The 18030-nt window shown below is 40.4% G+C and overlaps 1 protein-coding gene across 13 annotated transcripts in view; it reads left to right on the top strand.

Moving 5' to 3' along the window:
* Nucleotides 1–18030, top strand: part of MTMR3 (myotubularin related protein 3) — a 131522-nt gene that overhangs the window by 86250 nt on the left and 27242 nt on the right. For 8 of the 13 annotated variants that reach the window (XM_070385871.1, XM_070385876.1, XM_070385875.1 and 5 more), the window contains 3 exons: nt 1682–1714; nt 5818–5900; nt 7908–8074. The exons of 1 other annotated variant lie outside the window; for it this stretch is intronic. In XM_070385871.1, coding sequence (XP_070241972.1) covers nt 1682–1714; nt 5818–5900; nt 7908–8074 — 283 coding nt within the window. The remainder of the gene's footprint in view (nt 1–1681; nt 1715–5817; nt 5901–7907; nt 8075–18030) is intronic. 4 more of the 13 variants (XM_070385877.1, XM_070385878.1, XM_070385874.1 and 1 more) reach the window with 1 other exon arrangement.

Below are 18030 nucleotides of genomic sequence, written 5' to 3'. Positions count from 1 at the left end.
CAGACCCTACTAGCTCCTGTGGAAGTAATGACAGCAATATTTAGTAGAATCACCCAATTTAATTTTGTGTTTAAATGTCTAGAATTGGTGAAATTTAATTAAATTGCATGTGGAGATAATGTAGTTTTGTATCATTGCATTTTTTCACGCAGTTCTGTTTCTCAGCTTTTTGGTTTACGGCCAAGTATTTCAGAGACTGTTTTTAGATCTGTTGGGGTAAAGGATCTATTGGAGAGAAAGCATGGATTGGAGCATGTCATTCACCAACCTAAAGGCCTTCAGTCTTTCTTGATTACTTCTAAAATGAAATCACTTAACACGGTGTCACCCTAAGTGGTGTGATCCTTGGTCCTTCACAGCTTTTCTGTCTCCCTCTGTCTCCCCTTCTCCCCTTTGTATTAGTAAAACCACCCTCTTTGGACTCAGACACACCTTATACCTCTGAGTTCTCTCTTCTCCTACCCAAGGAACTTTTCTTCATCTGTCAGAACCCAGCTCAGGTGATGATATTCTTCTGTGAAGCCTTTCTCAGTCCCAGTTCCCTCCCTGACAGTTTATTACCCTCTCTTCTGGCTTTTTCTGGGTCTTGAACACAGTTTGACAACTTTTACCAGATATGTTGTAATTTTTTGTTTGTTCATCTTTGTATCTTTAGAATCCAATGTGTTTACTTGTGCCATAGTATTCAGTAAATATTAAGTGAATTGGAGTTAATAATGGGTTTGAAATAGATATTAGAGCATTTTAAAATCCTCTCCGGGTTTAAAGCTTGTTGTAAGTCATCTTTTTCTCTAAGCCTGCATCATCTTTTTCTCTGACAACAGCTGTATGAGTAGGCTGCTTACTGCAATTGTTGGTCCCCCAACTGTGATTGAGATACAGTGCTTAAGAAAACTTACCCTTGTTTTTACTTGGGACCCACTTCTTCACCGAAAAGTGTTTTCCATTTAGCATGATAACCCTCTAAGGCACAGAGTCTGCTTGTCACTTTTTTAAAAGCCCAAGGTAATGGCTTTGCACTGAAAAATGGTTGTGCAAAAGTATTTTGTAGTTGCACTGATTTTAAGTAATTCAGATTGGGAGAGACTAGGACTTCTTTGTACAAATAAGTTAATGACATCACAGTTAGTGCTGGGCTCCTAAAACCTGTGGTTACTCCAGGAAACCATGGCTCCTCCTATTCTGGTCCTCCCTCGGCAGATGAGTATTTCAGTAAAATCTGTGATATTAAGAGACCCCTCCCGTAAAAGTTACTATATCTAAATCAAACATATATCAACCATCAAAACTCAGATGCGTCAGTATGTATTGTGGCATGCTGCAGTTTGCATCATTTTGTATGTTTTCAAATGAACACATGTAACTCTTAAATGACTTACACCATCAAGCTTGACATAGCTGTCTGATATCATATATTCTCTTAATCTCACAGCACATTGAAATACATCGTTATTGTAATGCACATACATTATATCAAGTTTCCAATTTCTAGGGTAAAGAACCTCTAGTATAGTTCAGTTGTAGCATTTAAGGTATGAATTGCTCCTATTCCGTGCTTTTCCCAAACTGTGTTTTTACATATGTATAGGTATATTTCTTTGCTCAGCTAATTTACAAACAAATAAGTGTTCAAGTGAAGATAATGAAATTTTAAAACGATTTTTGTTGTGTAATTCAATAGACCGCCTCTCAGTCTGCTGCTTCTGAAATCCCAGTAAGTAGCATGAGAATTGTAGGCGGTTGTTGCACCTGTGCTTGAAACAAACTGGTTTGCGTGTCAGATGCTCCCCTTGCAAATCAGCAAGTGTGTCCTCTCTGCATGAGTCCCTTTCCTCCTATCAGAGACAGTTCTACTGGTTTTGTACATGAGGACAATTTGTGGAGTGCGGTAAAGCCCTATAGTCCCATGAGCAGATGGAATTGTGACTTTCAAAAAATGTCAACTGAATTTCAACCAGAAGTAAAGACAACATTAGTATTTAAAAGGACATTAAAGCTCTCATTTCTAGACTGGTCTGTTAATGCTTCTTGGGAATAAGCTGGAAGTGTACCTGGAAACACCTTCCTTAGCATTTCCCACATTTTTTACATTGCCTAATTGTTGTACATTGAAAATCTTGGTTACTCTCCAAGCATCAGAAGTAGGTTATTGTTAACAATGCCCTTTGGTCTTAGCATTCATAAATCAGAGGAGGCTTCTGAAAACCCGTGTTGGAAGAGTACGTTGTAAATACCAGAAGTGAGCAATAAAGAATTTGAGTCTTTAACCTGTGACCATTTTCTTCTGACTGGTTTTTAAATCGTTAGAACCCAGATAATCCACGATGTGTTATATAGATTTTAGGTTAAGACTCATTAAATTATTTTTACTCTGTTACTGCCATTTTTACTTGCCATGTGTATGCAAGGTTAATCTTCCCCATTCAGTCTATAAAAAGGGCATTTGTTATTAAAAAGTATACATTATCCCACTTTTAAATTCTGGTACTTAGTAATTCAGACACATACAGACCCAGAATGAATTATGGTAAATACAGTAGGAAATAACAAAATTCCCTCTGGAACGAGTACTGCGACTCTCTTATGCATGTCTATTATGTTTTTAAACTGCCGCTGTCCTGCTCTTTTGGATTGATGCTCTCGTGAGTTTTGGTGTATGTAATGTAACTTTTGACCTTTAGAGGAATTGTTTAACAGCACTGGAGTGTGTTTGATGTATTTTAAGCATGAGTTTGGTAGGTTTTATAAGAAGAAAAGCACTGTAATGGGAGAGAGAATTGCCTGGCAAGTAGAAGGCAGAGAAGAAAGGAGCAAAACAAGGATGAGTTGCAAAGCACTGAGTCATTGGGTTAGGGAGGATATGATTGTGACTTCAAATTTCTTAGAATTGCCTCTGTAGAATCTTGGTTGGTTTACATTCTGTTTTCCTCTTAAGATCCCTGGTGAAGAGGCTGCTTAATAGTGAAAGAAGAACTAAGGTAGGGCTCACACAGAAGGGAGTGGCATCCTAGAGGAAGAACGGAGCGCCATGTATGTTGGAAGGGCCCTGAGCTGGAGGGCAGTCATGGATTCTGGTCCTGGCTCTGCCACTAGCTTTGCTGGAGTGTCTTAACCTTCCTGAGCTATCAAATGGTCTGCCTCAGGAACCTGTATTTCTTTGCTTTGGGGTATGTCTAGTGACAGAAATGGTAAGGATCCTCCTCATATGTGATGAAAGTTGAGAAACCTGAATCCATGGACTTGCCTTTAAAGAAGTAGAGAAGCTTATTTTATATTTTGGTTGGCTGTATGAAGAGGAAAAGCCAGCTAGCTCCACCTTTTTCAAAGGAAGGCAATCTCGAGGTTGGCGTGGGTGCATTGAAGAGTATCATTGAGATGAAAGGGGAAGAAAAAAGAGAGCTGTTCATTTGATACAAAATCAAGTGTTTCTCTTTTATGTCCTTGTTTTTGCTGCATATTAAAGTTCCTTGCATGTGATAATCTGCATGATTATTAAAATCTGTATTCTGTATCTGTGACTTGAATACACATGGTTGTTTCTTGTGATTTGGTAGGATCTGTATACTAGCAACCAGTGTTTTTATCCTTCTTTCTTAAGTTTGCAGTATTAAAATATGTGAAAAATTATATATTGGAAGCATGTAGGTAGCAAATGTTTTGCATGCTCTGAAGGGTTGCATCTTTGTATTTTAGAAGTCTGAACCTAGCTAGGCTCTTGGGCTAGATCTAGTCCAAATAGTAGGGATATAAAAATTTATTCTTTGTAGCAAAATAGCACAGGCCAGCATCTGGTAATAATGTTAGTTGGTTTTCAGGTTTTCTGGCTATAAGGTAGGGTGTTGGAGGGGACATGGAGCAAGTGATTGCTGTGAGAGCCTGTGGATTTGTAAAACTCACTCTCACTCCACCCCAGGCTCTTCCCATTCCCTGTGCCTGGACCTTCCCAAGCTGGGACCACCAGAAAGCACAGGCTGGTGTGGTGGCATGCGGGAAGGTTAGAGGATTGTCCAAGGAAGTCGATAAGAAGGCAGAATTTTGGTTGATAAAGTTTTAGAAAATTGAAATTAGAACTCAGGCCTCTGAATTGCCAGTCTGGCACCTCTTTTTCTCTTTGTTTTGGGGGAGTATTGGGGGAGAATGGGGACTGCAGGTTTAAAAACAAAAAACCTAACATGAGTGCTACAGGATATGCAGAGGACTGGCCTGAGGAAAAATCAGTGTCCCCGTCTGATCTCTTAATCTCCTATTCCCCTTCACAGTTTATCCCTACTGATAGGTGGTTGTTTTTCCTTCTTAGATGTACAGGTCTTAAAAGAATTTTTAACTGCTTCAGCTCCAGTTTCTCACAGCACCTTGGGGTAAAGGACTTAAAAACAGAGGGCCAAAGATCCTTTTTCTTTCTCTGAACACAGGCAGAAATTCTGTGTCTTTCTCTTACTTCTGGTCCTATTATAAGGGAATTTTGTAGATAAATCTAGAAGGCTCTATTCTGAGGTAGAACTCTCAGCCATTACCTGAGTAACACTATTTTGTTTTCTTCTCTTTTTGAATCCCTGCCCCAGTTTCTTTTTGTTTGTCCGACATGTCCATCATACGGGCTTCTTTTCGATCTCCACATCCTTGTTCTGAGAGTTCCCAGCCGGCTCTGGTGACCACATGGTGGGGCAGGGTTTGCCGGAAGCCTGCTTATGAAGCGGGCTCAGCTCGCAGCAGGCCGCCCTGTCAGGCAGTGTGCTCTTGTTTCTGTCTGTGCTGGAGGAGAGTGCCTCCTCTTTCTCATGCAAAACACGAATTGCCAGAATGCTCCTTGCAGCTCCCAGAGCCATATTTTGATTGGGCTTGATACAGCGTAAAAAGATCCTTTTTCAATGAGTAAGAGTATCCACTACAATTTTTACCAGGTTCTCTTTAGAAGTTTTGGAAATTGGAAGTTTTTGAGGTCAAGGGTTGAGTCAGGAAAAGTTGAGGGACAGAAGGAAGATTCTAACGACAGCTTGAGGATTTATCACCCTCTTCAGATGCTTTCCCTCCTATCTGCCTCCCTTCTCTGATCCCCGTCCACTGTCATACTGATCTTGTTTCAGTATCCGATGACCAGATTGGCAGGGAGAGAACCATCCCAGCTTACTCATACCTTGAGCCCTACTTGGCAAACAGGGCTCCTCAGCTTGTCTTTTGAAACACATTAAACCTACCCGATTAGGCCACTGTGAGAGCTGTCCCTCCTCTTCTGCTGAGCAGAGCGCCTGACCAGCAGCTCCGTCTGCTGTCTTGGGTTTTCTGTGCTACCGCAGGCAGTTCAGACCTCCAGTCTTTTTCATGTTGCTGCTTTGCTGACACAAAGGCCCAGGCCCACCTTGTCATTTGGGATAGGCGACAAGTATAGTCCCACTAGAATCTTGATCTGCAGCTCTTTTTTGTCAACAGGACAGGATTAACTGTTCTGATTCCCTTCAGCTTCTGTGTTACCACACATCACAGCTAGCTCTAGCATCGTAAAGTAGTACTTTGAGAAAAGGAGACTGTAAGTTTGTTGCCGGAGAGATGACACATTTCTGTATTTCCTTGTTCTTCTAGATGTGGTGCCTCTTTGTTTGTTGTCCTTGTGCTGTGAAGTGACTTGAGGGCATTGTTGAGAGACTGAGGAAGGGAAGCCTAAGTCACTGAGTAAATCACTTGAGTGCTGTTGGTTCAGATGAATGTGCAGTTCTGTGCTGCTTTCTCCTGTAGAGCTCGCTGATCACTCTTGGACACATTGCAGAACCGCAGGGGCAATGCCTTTTTGACTAAGGGAACTTCATCTTTTTTTAATTGCAGATTCCATTGCAGCTTATAGAAAGTGTTGAATGCCGAGATATATTTCAGCTTCATTTGACTTGCAAAGACTGCAAAGTTATCAGGTATGTGACGTGTTTATGCTGTTGTTTAGTGTGGAAAATACTTTTTAAAGGGTGGATTCATGATTTGATAACAAAAACTGCTTTTGAGGGTCAGCCTAGTTACAAACATTTTCTGAGTAGTTAGTCCCTGAAATATTTTATCTTCAGGCTGCTTTGCTACTGGAAAGATGAGTTTTCTTTTTTATTTGGATATAACTGTAAATTTGCAAAATAAGTACAAACATAAAAATCGTAAAGAGCACTAGTACTGTTAACATTTTACCCCATTTGTGTTATTTTTTGTGTGTGTGAGAAATTCTTGTTCTGAACAATTTGAAAGTAAGTTATGTAATCATGGCCCTTTGCCCCAAAATACTTTAGTGTGCTTTCTTAAGAATAGGGGTATTTTCTTACATAACCACAGTATCATTATCAGCTTCACAGTTTTACACTCGTGATACTTTTATCCAGTCTGCTACACATGTTCTAATTCTGTCAGTTGGCCAGATAATGCCCTTCATAGCATTGCCCCTACCTCATTCAGAACAAGATTCAGTCAAGGTCACGTACTATATTTAGTTGCCATGATTCTATACCTTTCTTTAATCTGGAATGTTTTCCATCACCTTTCTTTATCTTTTTGGCATTAGCACTTTGAAGAAAACAATCTTTTATTATAATAGAATGCTTATTTTGTGTCCAGTATTTCCTCAGGAATAAATTGAGGTTGTACATTTTCAGCTGGAATACTGTAACGTGAGGTTGTGTCCTCTTCAGGATATTGTATTACAGCTGGAGGCAAACAGTGCCCACCTGTTCCTTACTAGTGATGTTAGTTTTGATCATTCTTTCAAGGAATCACCCACTTTCTGTGTAATTCCTGTATTTTCTCCATTGCAACTGATAGCCGTCTGGGAGGCACTTTAAGACTCTACAGATGTCCTGCTGCTCATCAAATTTCTTTAGTGTTGGCTTTATCTGATCTAATCTTCATTATAAGGGTTGGAAAGGGATGACTGAAATGCATTTTAAATTTAGTAGCTCTCCCAGTTTTTAGCTCCCTGAGCTTTTGTTCTATTTGTATGACCTAGAGTGCCAGTAAACATCGTGTGTGGGCGTGTTGATAAGTCACACTAGTTGGGGTAAGAGAGAGGTTTAAGTGACCTCCTTGTTTGTTTTTTTCAAATTTTTGTTGGAGTATAGTTGATTCCTCCTTGGTTTTAAGGTAAATATTTAAGTTGCTTTTTAGCCATTGAGATTTGGCTTGCTTTTGATAGATACTGGTTATAACTTACAGTTTAAAAAGCTTGTATATTAATTACTCAATTTTAAATACTGCATTTGAAAAGATTAAGTATTTTTTTTTACACTTTTAATTATTTCAAATTATTTTAATCTCCTAGTTATATATATGCACTGAAAATTGCACTTGATAATAGAATTGTTTGGTCTCTACATGGTCACAGCTGAGAGTTTCAGTGTAATGTATCTTATTTTCAATCTAAAGTTGCTGAGTTATTTTAATTGCTAAGTAGATTAATTTTGAAATTATTCCCTAATTGGCTAAAAGTAGTACTGTGAACTGTTTCTGAGTTTGGCGTGATATGTCATAACAAAACAAAAACTGAACATATTTCTTGAGAGGGACAACCATAAAGCTTTGGTAGGAGATGTGGAATGAAACCCCATTCCTGGAAGAGGGACTCCTATTTTACTTTAATAATTTTCACTTGTCAGTCTCAGAAGAGATTTTATTAGTCTTAAAAACTTTAGTCTTAAAAAAAAAGATTTTATTGGTCCACATGTCTAGCTTTATTCTTCTTGACATTTTGCATCATTGACTAAAATTTGTTCGATGTGTTTTTTCAAATTATAAATCATAAACATTAGACCACCTCTATCTAGACTAATGCTTTTAACTGTAATTATCATTTCACTGTGAGTAGGCACTCTTGAAATGGTGGCTTCCCTTAGGTTTCATTGTCAGCTGTCTTCTGATTACATTTGTACTTGTTTGGCTTTACAAAGGTGTCAGTTCTCAACCTTTGAGCAGTGTCAAGAGTGGCTTAAGAGACTGAACAATGCAATACGACCACCTGCTAAAATAGAAGACCTCTTCTCATTTGCATACCATGCTTGGTGCATGGAGGTCTACGCCAGTGAAAAAGAGCAACACGGAGACCTGTGCAGGCCAGGTAGGCCTTTCTAAATGTGCAGATGGTGGCTTTACTGAATTACTGCTTGAGACACCCTTACATGAAATGAGACTCCTAAAATTGACCTATTTATTAAGCAGTGTACTTTTCACGGTGCACCTAGCTTGTGCTCATCGCTCTTCTAAGCTCATTATAAGATGTTTTCTACTTTTCACGGGGAAGAATTGACATCCCAATTTACTGAGCCTGACTAAAAATACTGAGGGTATGGGTGTTATGGAAACCCACTGGAAAAGAGCCATGAATGTTTGTGAAGACTTCACGTTAGAAGTGGCATTTGAGTAGGCTTTGAAGATTGGAAAACTGTTATTGATAATAGAATGGGGAAAAGAATTTTAGAGCAAGTAGCATTAATGAAGGTAGAGGTGTGAGGTTAGGCCACAGAATAATGGATTACAAAGTGACCTTTTGCTGTCTTTGAATTTTCAAGACCTAGATTACCTTTTGTAGGTAATCTAGGAGTCTGGGTTCCAGACTTCCTGACTCCTTATGAAATTTCTGTCATATTCACCATGTTTCTCTCTCAGAAATGGCTCTGACCAAGTTTATGTCGTTTCTCTGTGTGTAATTTTCTAGAAATTGTGTGTTGCCATAAATAGAAGTTTGCTGATCTAGCACTGAGTCTTAAAAGATATGTTCAGCTTGAAAACAATGACTTGAATTGCTAGGCTGTGAAACGATGTGAGTTTCCTTCTAATACAGTTTACTTTAGAGATTTTTTTTCCTTTAAACCTCAATTTTCAATCCTGAACCTTTGATCTTAACACTCCTGCTCTGGGTTGTGTTAAACATGGGAGGCTAATCTAACTAAGCCTGTCTCCTTTTGTTTCCTGTCTCATTTACTGGTCAAAGCTTTTGGTTCATATGTTTAATTAAATCATAGCAAACATATATATTTTTAAAGATTCTTTACGATATACTTTTGTTTGACCCTCATGACCTTGTCAAACGGTCAGAGTAGCCTGGTGTTTCTGTTTTGGGAGCCAAAGAAATGAAGACCAGAGGCAAAGCCTATTGCACAGTCCCACTCAATGAAACTATGAGCCGCGCCTTGTAGGGCCACCCAAGACGAATGGGTCACGTTGGAGAGTTCTGACAAAACGTGGTCTACTGGAGAAGGGAATGGCAAACCACTTTGGTATTCTTGCCTTGAGAACCCTATGAACAGTATGAAAAGGTAAAAAGATGTGATACTGAAAGATGAACTCACTGGGTTGGTAGGTGCCTGATATGCTACTGGAGAAGAGTGGAGAAATAGTTCCAGAAGGAATGAAGAGGCTGAGCCAAAGTGAAAATAACGCCCAATTGTGGATGTGGCTGGTGATGGAAGTAAAGTCTGATGCTATGAAGAACTGTATTACACAGGAACCTGGAATGTCAGGTCCATGAATCAAGATAAATTGGAAGTGGTCAAACAGGAGATGGCAGTAGTGAACATCGACATTCAGGGGTCAGTGAACTAAAATGGACTGAAATGGGTGGATTCAATTCAGATGACCATTATATGTACTACTGTGGGCAAGAATCCCTTAGGAGAAATGGAGCAATCCTCATAGTCAACAAAAAGAGTCTGAAATGCAGTACTTGGGTGCAATCTCAAAATGACAGAATGATCTCTGTCTGTTGCCAAGGCAAACCATTGAATATCACAGTAATCCAAGTCTGTGCCCCAACCACTAATGCCAAAGAAACTGAAGGTGAATGGTTCTATGAAGACCTAAAAGACCTTCTACAACTAACACCAAAAAGAGATGTCCTTTTCATCATAGGGAACTGAAATGCAAAAGTAGGAAGTCAGGAGCTACCTGGAGTAACAGGCAAGTTTGGCCTTGAGGTACAAAATGAAGCAGGTAAAAGGCTAACAGAGTTTTGCCAAGAGAATGCACTGGTCATAGCAAACACCCTCTTCTAACAACACATGGACATCACCAGATGGTCAACACCGAAATCAGATTGATTTTATTCTTTGTAGCCAAAGATGGAGAAGCTCTATACAGTCAGCAAAAACAAGACCAGGAGCCTACTGTGGCTCAGATCATGAACTCCTTATTGCAAAATTCAGACTTAAATTGAATAAAGTAGAGAAATCCACTAGACCATTCAGGTATGACCTAAATCACATTCCTTACGGTTATACAGTGGAAGTGACTAATAGATTCAGGGATTAAATGTGATAGACAGAATGCCTGAAGAACTATGGATGGAGGTTCCTGACATTGTATAGGAGGCCATGATCAAAACCATCCCCAAGAAACAGAAATGCAAACAGGAAAAATGGTTGTCTGAGGAGGCCTTACAAATAGCTGAGAAAAGATGAGAAGCAAAAGGCAAAGAAGAAAGGGAAAGATATAAGCATCTGAATGCAGGGTTCCAAAGAATAGCAAGGAGAAAGATAAGGAAGCCTTCTTAAGTGATCAGTGCAAAGAAATAGGGGAAAACAATAGAATGGGAAAGACTAGAGATCTCTTCAAGAAAATTAGAGATACCAAGGAAACATTTCATGCAAAGATGGGCACAATAAAGGACAGAAACAGTATGGACCTAACAGAAGCAGAGGATATTAAGAAGAGGTGGCAAGAATATACAGAAGAACTACACAAAAAAGATCTTCATGACCCAGATAACCACGATGGTGTGATCAGGCACTTAGAGCCAGACATCCTGGCGTGCAAGATCAAGTGACCCTTAAGAAGCATCACTACAAACAAAGCCTAGTGGAGGTGATGGAATTCCAGCTGAGCTATTTCAAATCCTCAAAGATGATGCTGTGAAGGTGCTGCACTCAATATTCGAGCAAATTGGGAAAACTCAGCAGTGGCCACAGGACTGGAAAAGGTCAGTTTTCAGTCTAATTGTAAAGAAAGGCAATGCCAAAGAATATTCAGACTACCACATAATTGTACTCATCTCACATGCTAGCAAAGTAATGCTCAAAATTCTCCATGCTAGGCTTCAACAGTACATGAACCAAGAACTTCCAGATGTTTAAGCTAGATTTAGAAAAGGCAGAGGAACCAGAGATCAAATTGCCAACATCTGTTTGATCATAGAAAAAGCAAGAGAATTCCAGAAAAACATCTTCATTGACTACGATAAAGCCTTTGACTGTGTGGATCACAGCAAACAGTGGAAAATTCTTCAAGAGATGGGAATACCAGACCACCATACCTGCCTGAGAAATCTGTATGCAGGTCAAGAAGCAACAGTTAGAACCAGACATAGAACAATGGACTGGTTCAAAATTGGGAAAGGAGTACGTCAAGGCTGTATACTGTCACGCTGCTTATTTAACTTATATGCAGAGTACATCATGCAAAACATGGGGCTGGATGAAGCACAAGCTGGAATCAAGATTACAAGGAGAAACATCATAACCTTAGATATGCAAATGACACCACCCTTATGGCAGAAAGCGAAGAAGAACTAGAGAGCCTCTTGATAAAAGTAAAAGAGGAGAGTGAAAAAGCTGGTTCAACATTCAAAAAACGAAGATCATGGCATCCAGTCCCATCACTTCATGGCAAATAGATGGGGAAACAATGACAGACTTTATTTTTTGGGGCTCCAGAATCACTGCAGATGGTGACTGCAGCCATGAAATTAAAAGATGCTTGCTCCTTGGAAGAAAAGCTATGACCAACCTCAACAGCATATTAAAAAGCCAGAGACATTACTTTACTGACAAAGGTCCGTATAGCCAAAGTTATGGTCTTTCCACTAGTCATGTGTACGGACGTGAGAGTTGGACCATGAAGAAAGCTGAGCACTGCAGAATTGATGCTTTTGAACTGTGGTGTTGGGAGAATCTTGAGATTCCTTTGGACTGCAAGGAGATCAAACCAGTCAATCCTAAAAGAAATCAGTTCTGCATATTCATTGGAAGGACTCAAGCTGAAGCTCCAATACTTCGGCCACCTCACTTGAAGAACTGACTCATTGGAGATGACCCTGATGCTGGAAAGATTGAAAAGGCTGAAGGAGAAGGGGACGACAGAGCATGAGATGGTTGGATGGCATCACTGACTCGATGGACAAGAGTCTGAGTAAGCTCCAGGAGTTGGTGAGGGACAGGGAGGCCTGGCATGCTGCAGTCCATTGGGTTGCAAAGAGTTGGACACGACTGAGCAGTTGAACTGAACTGCAGGGCATCGACAGAGCCAGAACTTGAAAGCAGTTCTTGGTTATTGGGAACTGATTGTAAGATGTGCTATGGATATGAGGTGAAAAACAGGCAGCTGCCCTTGGGGAGCCTCAGGGAAAGTCTTAGGAATCTGAGCTTCCCACAAGCCTGGTCAGCTAGGGGAATCCACAGTGGTTCCCACAAATCACCAACAAGTGGCCTTGGAAGGTGATGAAAATGTGCCTAAGCACTCTCTCACTTCACTTCTTTATCTGTTCCATCTTTCTTTTTCCTTCTTTATATGCCATTGGGTTTTTTTTTGTTTGTTTATGGGTCTTTTCAGGTTTTTTTTTTTTTTTTGAGTTTTTAAAGTTATTTTAAATCCAATTAATTTGTGAATTTTACATGTATATTTGCTAAATTTTTAGCCATTACATCTTTTTTTTTTTAAGTTGTTTTTATTTGGCCACATCACACGGCATATGGGATCTTAATTCCCTGTGAAAAAGTCATGTCTGACTCTGCGACCCCATGGACTATACAGTCCATGGACTGAATTTTCCAGGCCAGAGTACTGGAATGGGTAGCCTTTCCCTTCTCCAGGGGATCTTCCCAACCCAGGAATCGAACCCAGGTCTCCCTCATTGCTCTGACCAGGGATCAAATCTGTGCTTCCTGCAGTAGAAGCACGGAATCTTAACCACTGGACAACCAGAGAAGTCCCCATTACATCTTTTCCTTTTTTTTAAATGCACATTTCTCAGACTTTATTTTTTGGCTGTGGTGGGTTTTCATGATTGTGCATGGGCTTCCTCTAGTTGACTGCTCTTCATCTCAGGGCACGGCTTCTCCTTGCAGTGGCTTCTTTCGTTGTGGAGCACGGGCTCCAGGCGTGTGGGCTTCAGTAGGTGTGGCTCGCGGGCTCTAGAGCGCAGGCTCAGTGGTTGTGGTGCGCGGGCCGAGTTGCTCTGTGGCATATGAGATCTTCCCAGACCAGGGAATCTGGGTGCAAGGCGGAGTCTTTTTTTTTTTCTTTTAATATTTATTTATTTTTGGCTGTACAGGGTGCTTGTTGCTGTGCAGTCTTTCCTCTAGTAGTGGCCAGTGGGGGCTACTCTGTTGCAGCGTGCAGGCTTCTCATTGCTGTGGCTTCTCTCGTTGTGGAGCGTGGGCTTCAAGAATTCCAGCACCTGGACTCGATAGTTGCGGCTCCTGGGGCCCGGAGCCCAGGCTCATTAAATGTGGTGCTGCGGGGTCAGCTGTTGCATGGCATGTGGCATCTTCCCAGATCAGGGATCGAACCTGGGTCTGTGGCATTGGCAGGTGGATTCTTTAATCACTGAGTCACCAGGGAAGCCCCCAAGTACGTCTTAAGTATTAGATTGTTTAATCTCTGCCGTCTCCTTGGATAATGAAGTTATCAGGTGCACCTCATTGTATCATGTTAAGTTATTGTGTGTACCTTGTATTATGTTATATAAGAACTTTGATTTGTTTAAGGCTCTTAATTCCAAAAGGCATTCCCTAGTTTTGGGCTTTAGTTAACAGTATTCAGTTTTAGTTAACAGTGTTTAGTTAACAAGGCTTGAATTTCTCCTAACCTGTTTCTCTCACAACCACAGACTGCAAATCCTCATCGTTAGGTGATTCCTTATTTCCTTGATAATTTAGTTTCTTTAGGATTTGAGTCAACTCTTAGAATATTCCTAAGATATACCAGGTCAGAACTTAATTCCTGTTTATTAATTATAGATGGCTTTGTCCTGAGGTGAGATGATTTTAGTTCCCAGACCTTTCTTTCCTTGAAGATATTTGGTATTCGTTGGCCACCAGGACATCCACAGTTTCCTGTTTTTTTCATGGGTTTGTGGATGGAGGCATTTGGGGGGCAAAATACTGATTTAGGGACTAGAAAACCGGAATTCAAACCTATACTCTACCATTTAATTTTTAAAACGGCGCCGGGCAAGCCATGTGTCCTCTCTTTACTTCAGTTTCCTGTGTTCTTCAAAGTGTGGGACATATTTCTTCTTCCTGCCCAAGCTGATCTGTATATTCTGAAAATCAGCTCTGTTTCAGTTCAGTGAATGCTTGAGTGCCTCCTAAGTGTCATGCTTATGAAAACATTTTGAAAAGTATGAATATATAAAATGATACCATTGTAACTGATTGGAACTGACTCTATGACTAAAGGTTGTATTTTGTTTTTAATATGTATGTTCCACACTGAAGTCAACCTGCTGCAGGTCATATGCAGTCTTACTGAACTTCAGTGACTTGGTTTGAATACATATGTGTGCCTTTTTCCTTTCATATATTTTCACTGTGAAGTACAGAGGAAAACTCGCCCTCGAAAAATACTATGGTGGCATTTTTAGAGCCAGTCAACCTAGTTCTTCTGTCTCTACCCAATATTGTTGAGTATTGGTAGTGGCTACAGCATTACTCACCAGTTAGGAGCAGACCAGACAACCACATTCTTTTAAGTCATCTTTAGGTGAGACGGCGCCTGAGATGTTTCAAAGTCATGCTATTTTTTAACCTGCCCCAGCACATGAGATTACAGGCATAGATTCTGAAGGGTAAAAGTTGAGTCTTTCAGAAGTTATTAAAACCTTTTATGGACTCTTCTCTGCCTAGCCTATTAAGAGTAGAATATGTCAGAGAGGAGGGAAATGGGAAAATTATATCATTACCTTGTATTCGTGTGAATCTTAGTTTCTGACTGTTGAACCTGTCATAGTTAGCCAGCCATCCTGTGGCCACATTGCTCTAAGTCTTAATCTGTTTTGGAGGAAGTCTCCATAATGCTGTTGGAGTTCATTGCAAAACTCCTGACTCTGCTGTTAGCCCCATTTCAAAGTCTAAATAAGAATGGACTCAAGCTGTATGCTCAACATCCTTCTCGTTTTAGCTGTCTTCTTGGCGGTAGTTCTGTATGTGAGCTTTAATCTGGAGTCTGACAGATGACTGGGCAATTGAGTTGCTAGTTTAGTAGCATCAGACCCGCCTCTCTGACCTCTTCTCTGTGAATTGCCTGATAAGCACCTTTTGATTAACCATGAACAGCATGACTCTGGGCCATATACTGTTGTGCAGCTGCCTGTTTAGATGAAGTAAAAGCCCTTGTCAGCAGTCTGCTTTCCGAGTTTGATCGCAGTCCAGTAATTGTACATCTAGACAACTGAACTGGGCCCTTAGTTCACAGAAAAGGGTTCTTCTCTCCATATTTGAAAATCTGGAGGCTGTTTCTCACCTTCTCTGACTCTGGTACTGATCTTCCTCACGTCCTCGGTACGGGCCTGGCCCTTCTGCCCCAGGCCTTTAGGTTACATATGACTGTAGGTGTGAGTGAGTACTCAGAATCACCCCGGGAGCTAGACTTTTGGGGGGAAATTTTTGTAGACTGCTGGTTGATAACTGTATTTATGGTAGAGGAACTTACTGCTTTAAAGAAAAGTTTTTATTATTAAAATAATTGCTGGACTGTATGTAGTATAAGAAATACAAAACGTTAAAGAGGTACAGACCTCATTTGGGGATGGGGAAGGCCCATAGGAAGGGTCGAAATGGAAATAAAAAGCAACAAATAAACTGGGGTATTACAGCATATCTGATGTTGAATTGGTGGAGATAGGAGAATTCTAAGAGGGGAGGGAGTTCTTAAGGAAAACCCAGCAATATTTGTGCTTGGCTTGCACTTTTCTGGCAGGATGAGCACAAGTGAACTTCTCACAGTTTAGCAAAAGCCAGTTGAATTACTCTGTGTATGTAAAGTATGCTGCTCAGTTTTTTTTCAAGCAATGGTTTTCAAACTGCAGGTTGTGATCCACCAGTGGGTCATGAAATCGAAGTTTTAAGAAATGAAGTATGAAATGAAACACTTAGGATAAAAAACATCAATGAGTCGCACACATAGCAAGGGTCAGTATTGTTTTATGAAACTCTTAAAAAATACATTGTGTTGAATTGTGGTGTAAAACATTCTTACTGTAGGTTGTGATGGTCGGATTCAAAGTTGATGAAGTCACTGCTTTAGAGAATACAAAGAATTTAAACTCATTCTTTGTTCTCAAGGAACTTGAAATAACAGATTTTTTTAAATGATGGCTACTCAGTATATGTTTGTTTGTAGCTCAGTTTCATGCTGGGAATGGGAATTCTAAACCCATTCTTGAGCAGTGGTTCTATGTAGAAAACTGCCCGAGGAGAAAGGGAGGGAGGTGGAGAGGGTTACTCTTGAATTTATAGGGTTCTATTGAGGGTGTCTGGGTGTCCATTAAGATAGGGGTACTAATGTAAATGACCACTAAGTAAATACCTTTTTACATTTTTCAGAGACTTGGAACTATATTCCAAGTTGGGAGAAAACTTGTCATTAGTTAATGAACTTAGAAGTTGCCATAGTTTTACAGCTTTTGTATTGTGATTATAAGTGAAAAGACTCCCTGTCTAGAATTCTTGATGGTCACCATTCCTTACAGTTTGTAGACAGATGGCACTCCCAATTCAGATAGCTTTTTCCTGTTTGAAAGATTATATCGCTTTTAAAACTTTGCCAGAATGGAATAGATTCAGTTGATTATTTCCTCTTGCATCTCTGAACCTCATCTTTTTATAGCTCTCCTTCAGGAAGCATACAGTACCTAGTTTAAGCTCAAGAAGAGCAGTTTAAATGGGAAGTAGTTTGATAGACTTGTCCGTCGTTCGGGTAGTTGCTGTTTCCTGCTCTGAAGCTCTTCTCCCGGGGAGAGCAAAGCTTTGGTCACCGTGCGGCTCTTCTGTGCTTTTGCCACGTAGTTTCTCCCGGCCCCGCCAGTGTTTACTTCTCAGGCTGTAAGCTGTAAATGTTAGAGGGACTGCCGAGTGGTTTGTTGTTGTTTGTTCTTCATAAAATTACTGTTCTAGGCCTCTGTTCTCATGGAAGGAAATATTTCAGATTTAATGACTTTTATATTTAGTTCATTTCTGCCTTTGTAGCTCGCTGTCTTTAAGGAAGAAGGAGCCAAATCCACGAGGGCAAATGTAGGCAGATTATACTTGTTTTGGGTGGATGTTCTTTTATGCTCGGCGTTCTGATTAGAAGTATGGTGTTTCTTGAGATTCATGGATACAGGCAGTTAAAGTCTTATGATCTATTATTTATTTATTGGCTGTGCTGGGTTTTTGTTATTGCTTGGCTTTTCATGGGGGCTATTCTCTAGCTATGGTGCACGGGCTTGTCATTGCGGTGGCCTCTCTCGTTGCAGAGCATGGGCTGTAGAAGTGCAGGCTTCAGTAGTTGGCAGCTTGTGGGTTCAGTAGTTGCGACTCTGGGCTCTGGAGCACAGGCTTCATAGCTGTGGCACAGAGGCCTGGCTGTTCCAAGGCATGTGGGATCTTCCTAGACCACGGATTGAATTCATATCTCCTGCATGGACAAGCAGATTCCTTATCACTGAGCCACCAGGGAACCCCATGATCTTTTAACTGCAATTCTGTAATCTATAAGGTTCTGAAAATCAAAGATTTTAATTTTATTTGGTGATTTGACTTCATCTGAGCTAGCTATTTGCTGCTTTATTTAACCCACTTAGTTTGAGTTATCCATGTTTTGCACTGTAAAGATGTTAATGTTTGTTTAATGCTTTTGAGATCATTAACCCAGCATTGCCAACAAAGATCTGTCTAGTCAAAGCTATGGTTTTTCCAGTAGTCATGTATGGATGTGAGAGTTGGACTATAAAGAAAGCTGAGAGCCGAAGAATTGATGCTTCTGAAGTGTGTGTTGGAGAAGACTTGAGAGTCCCTTGGACTGCAAGGACATCCAACCAGT

This window comes from Bos mutus, chromosome 17 (assembly GCF_027580195.1).
Source record: "Bos mutus isolate GX-2022 chromosome 17, NWIPB_WYAK_1.1, whole genome shotgun sequence".
Classification (NCBI taxonomy): Eukaryota; Metazoa; Chordata; class Mammalia; order Artiodactyla; family Bovidae; genus Bos; species Bos mutus.
This window is presented reverse-complemented; position numbering and strand designations above follow the sequence as displayed.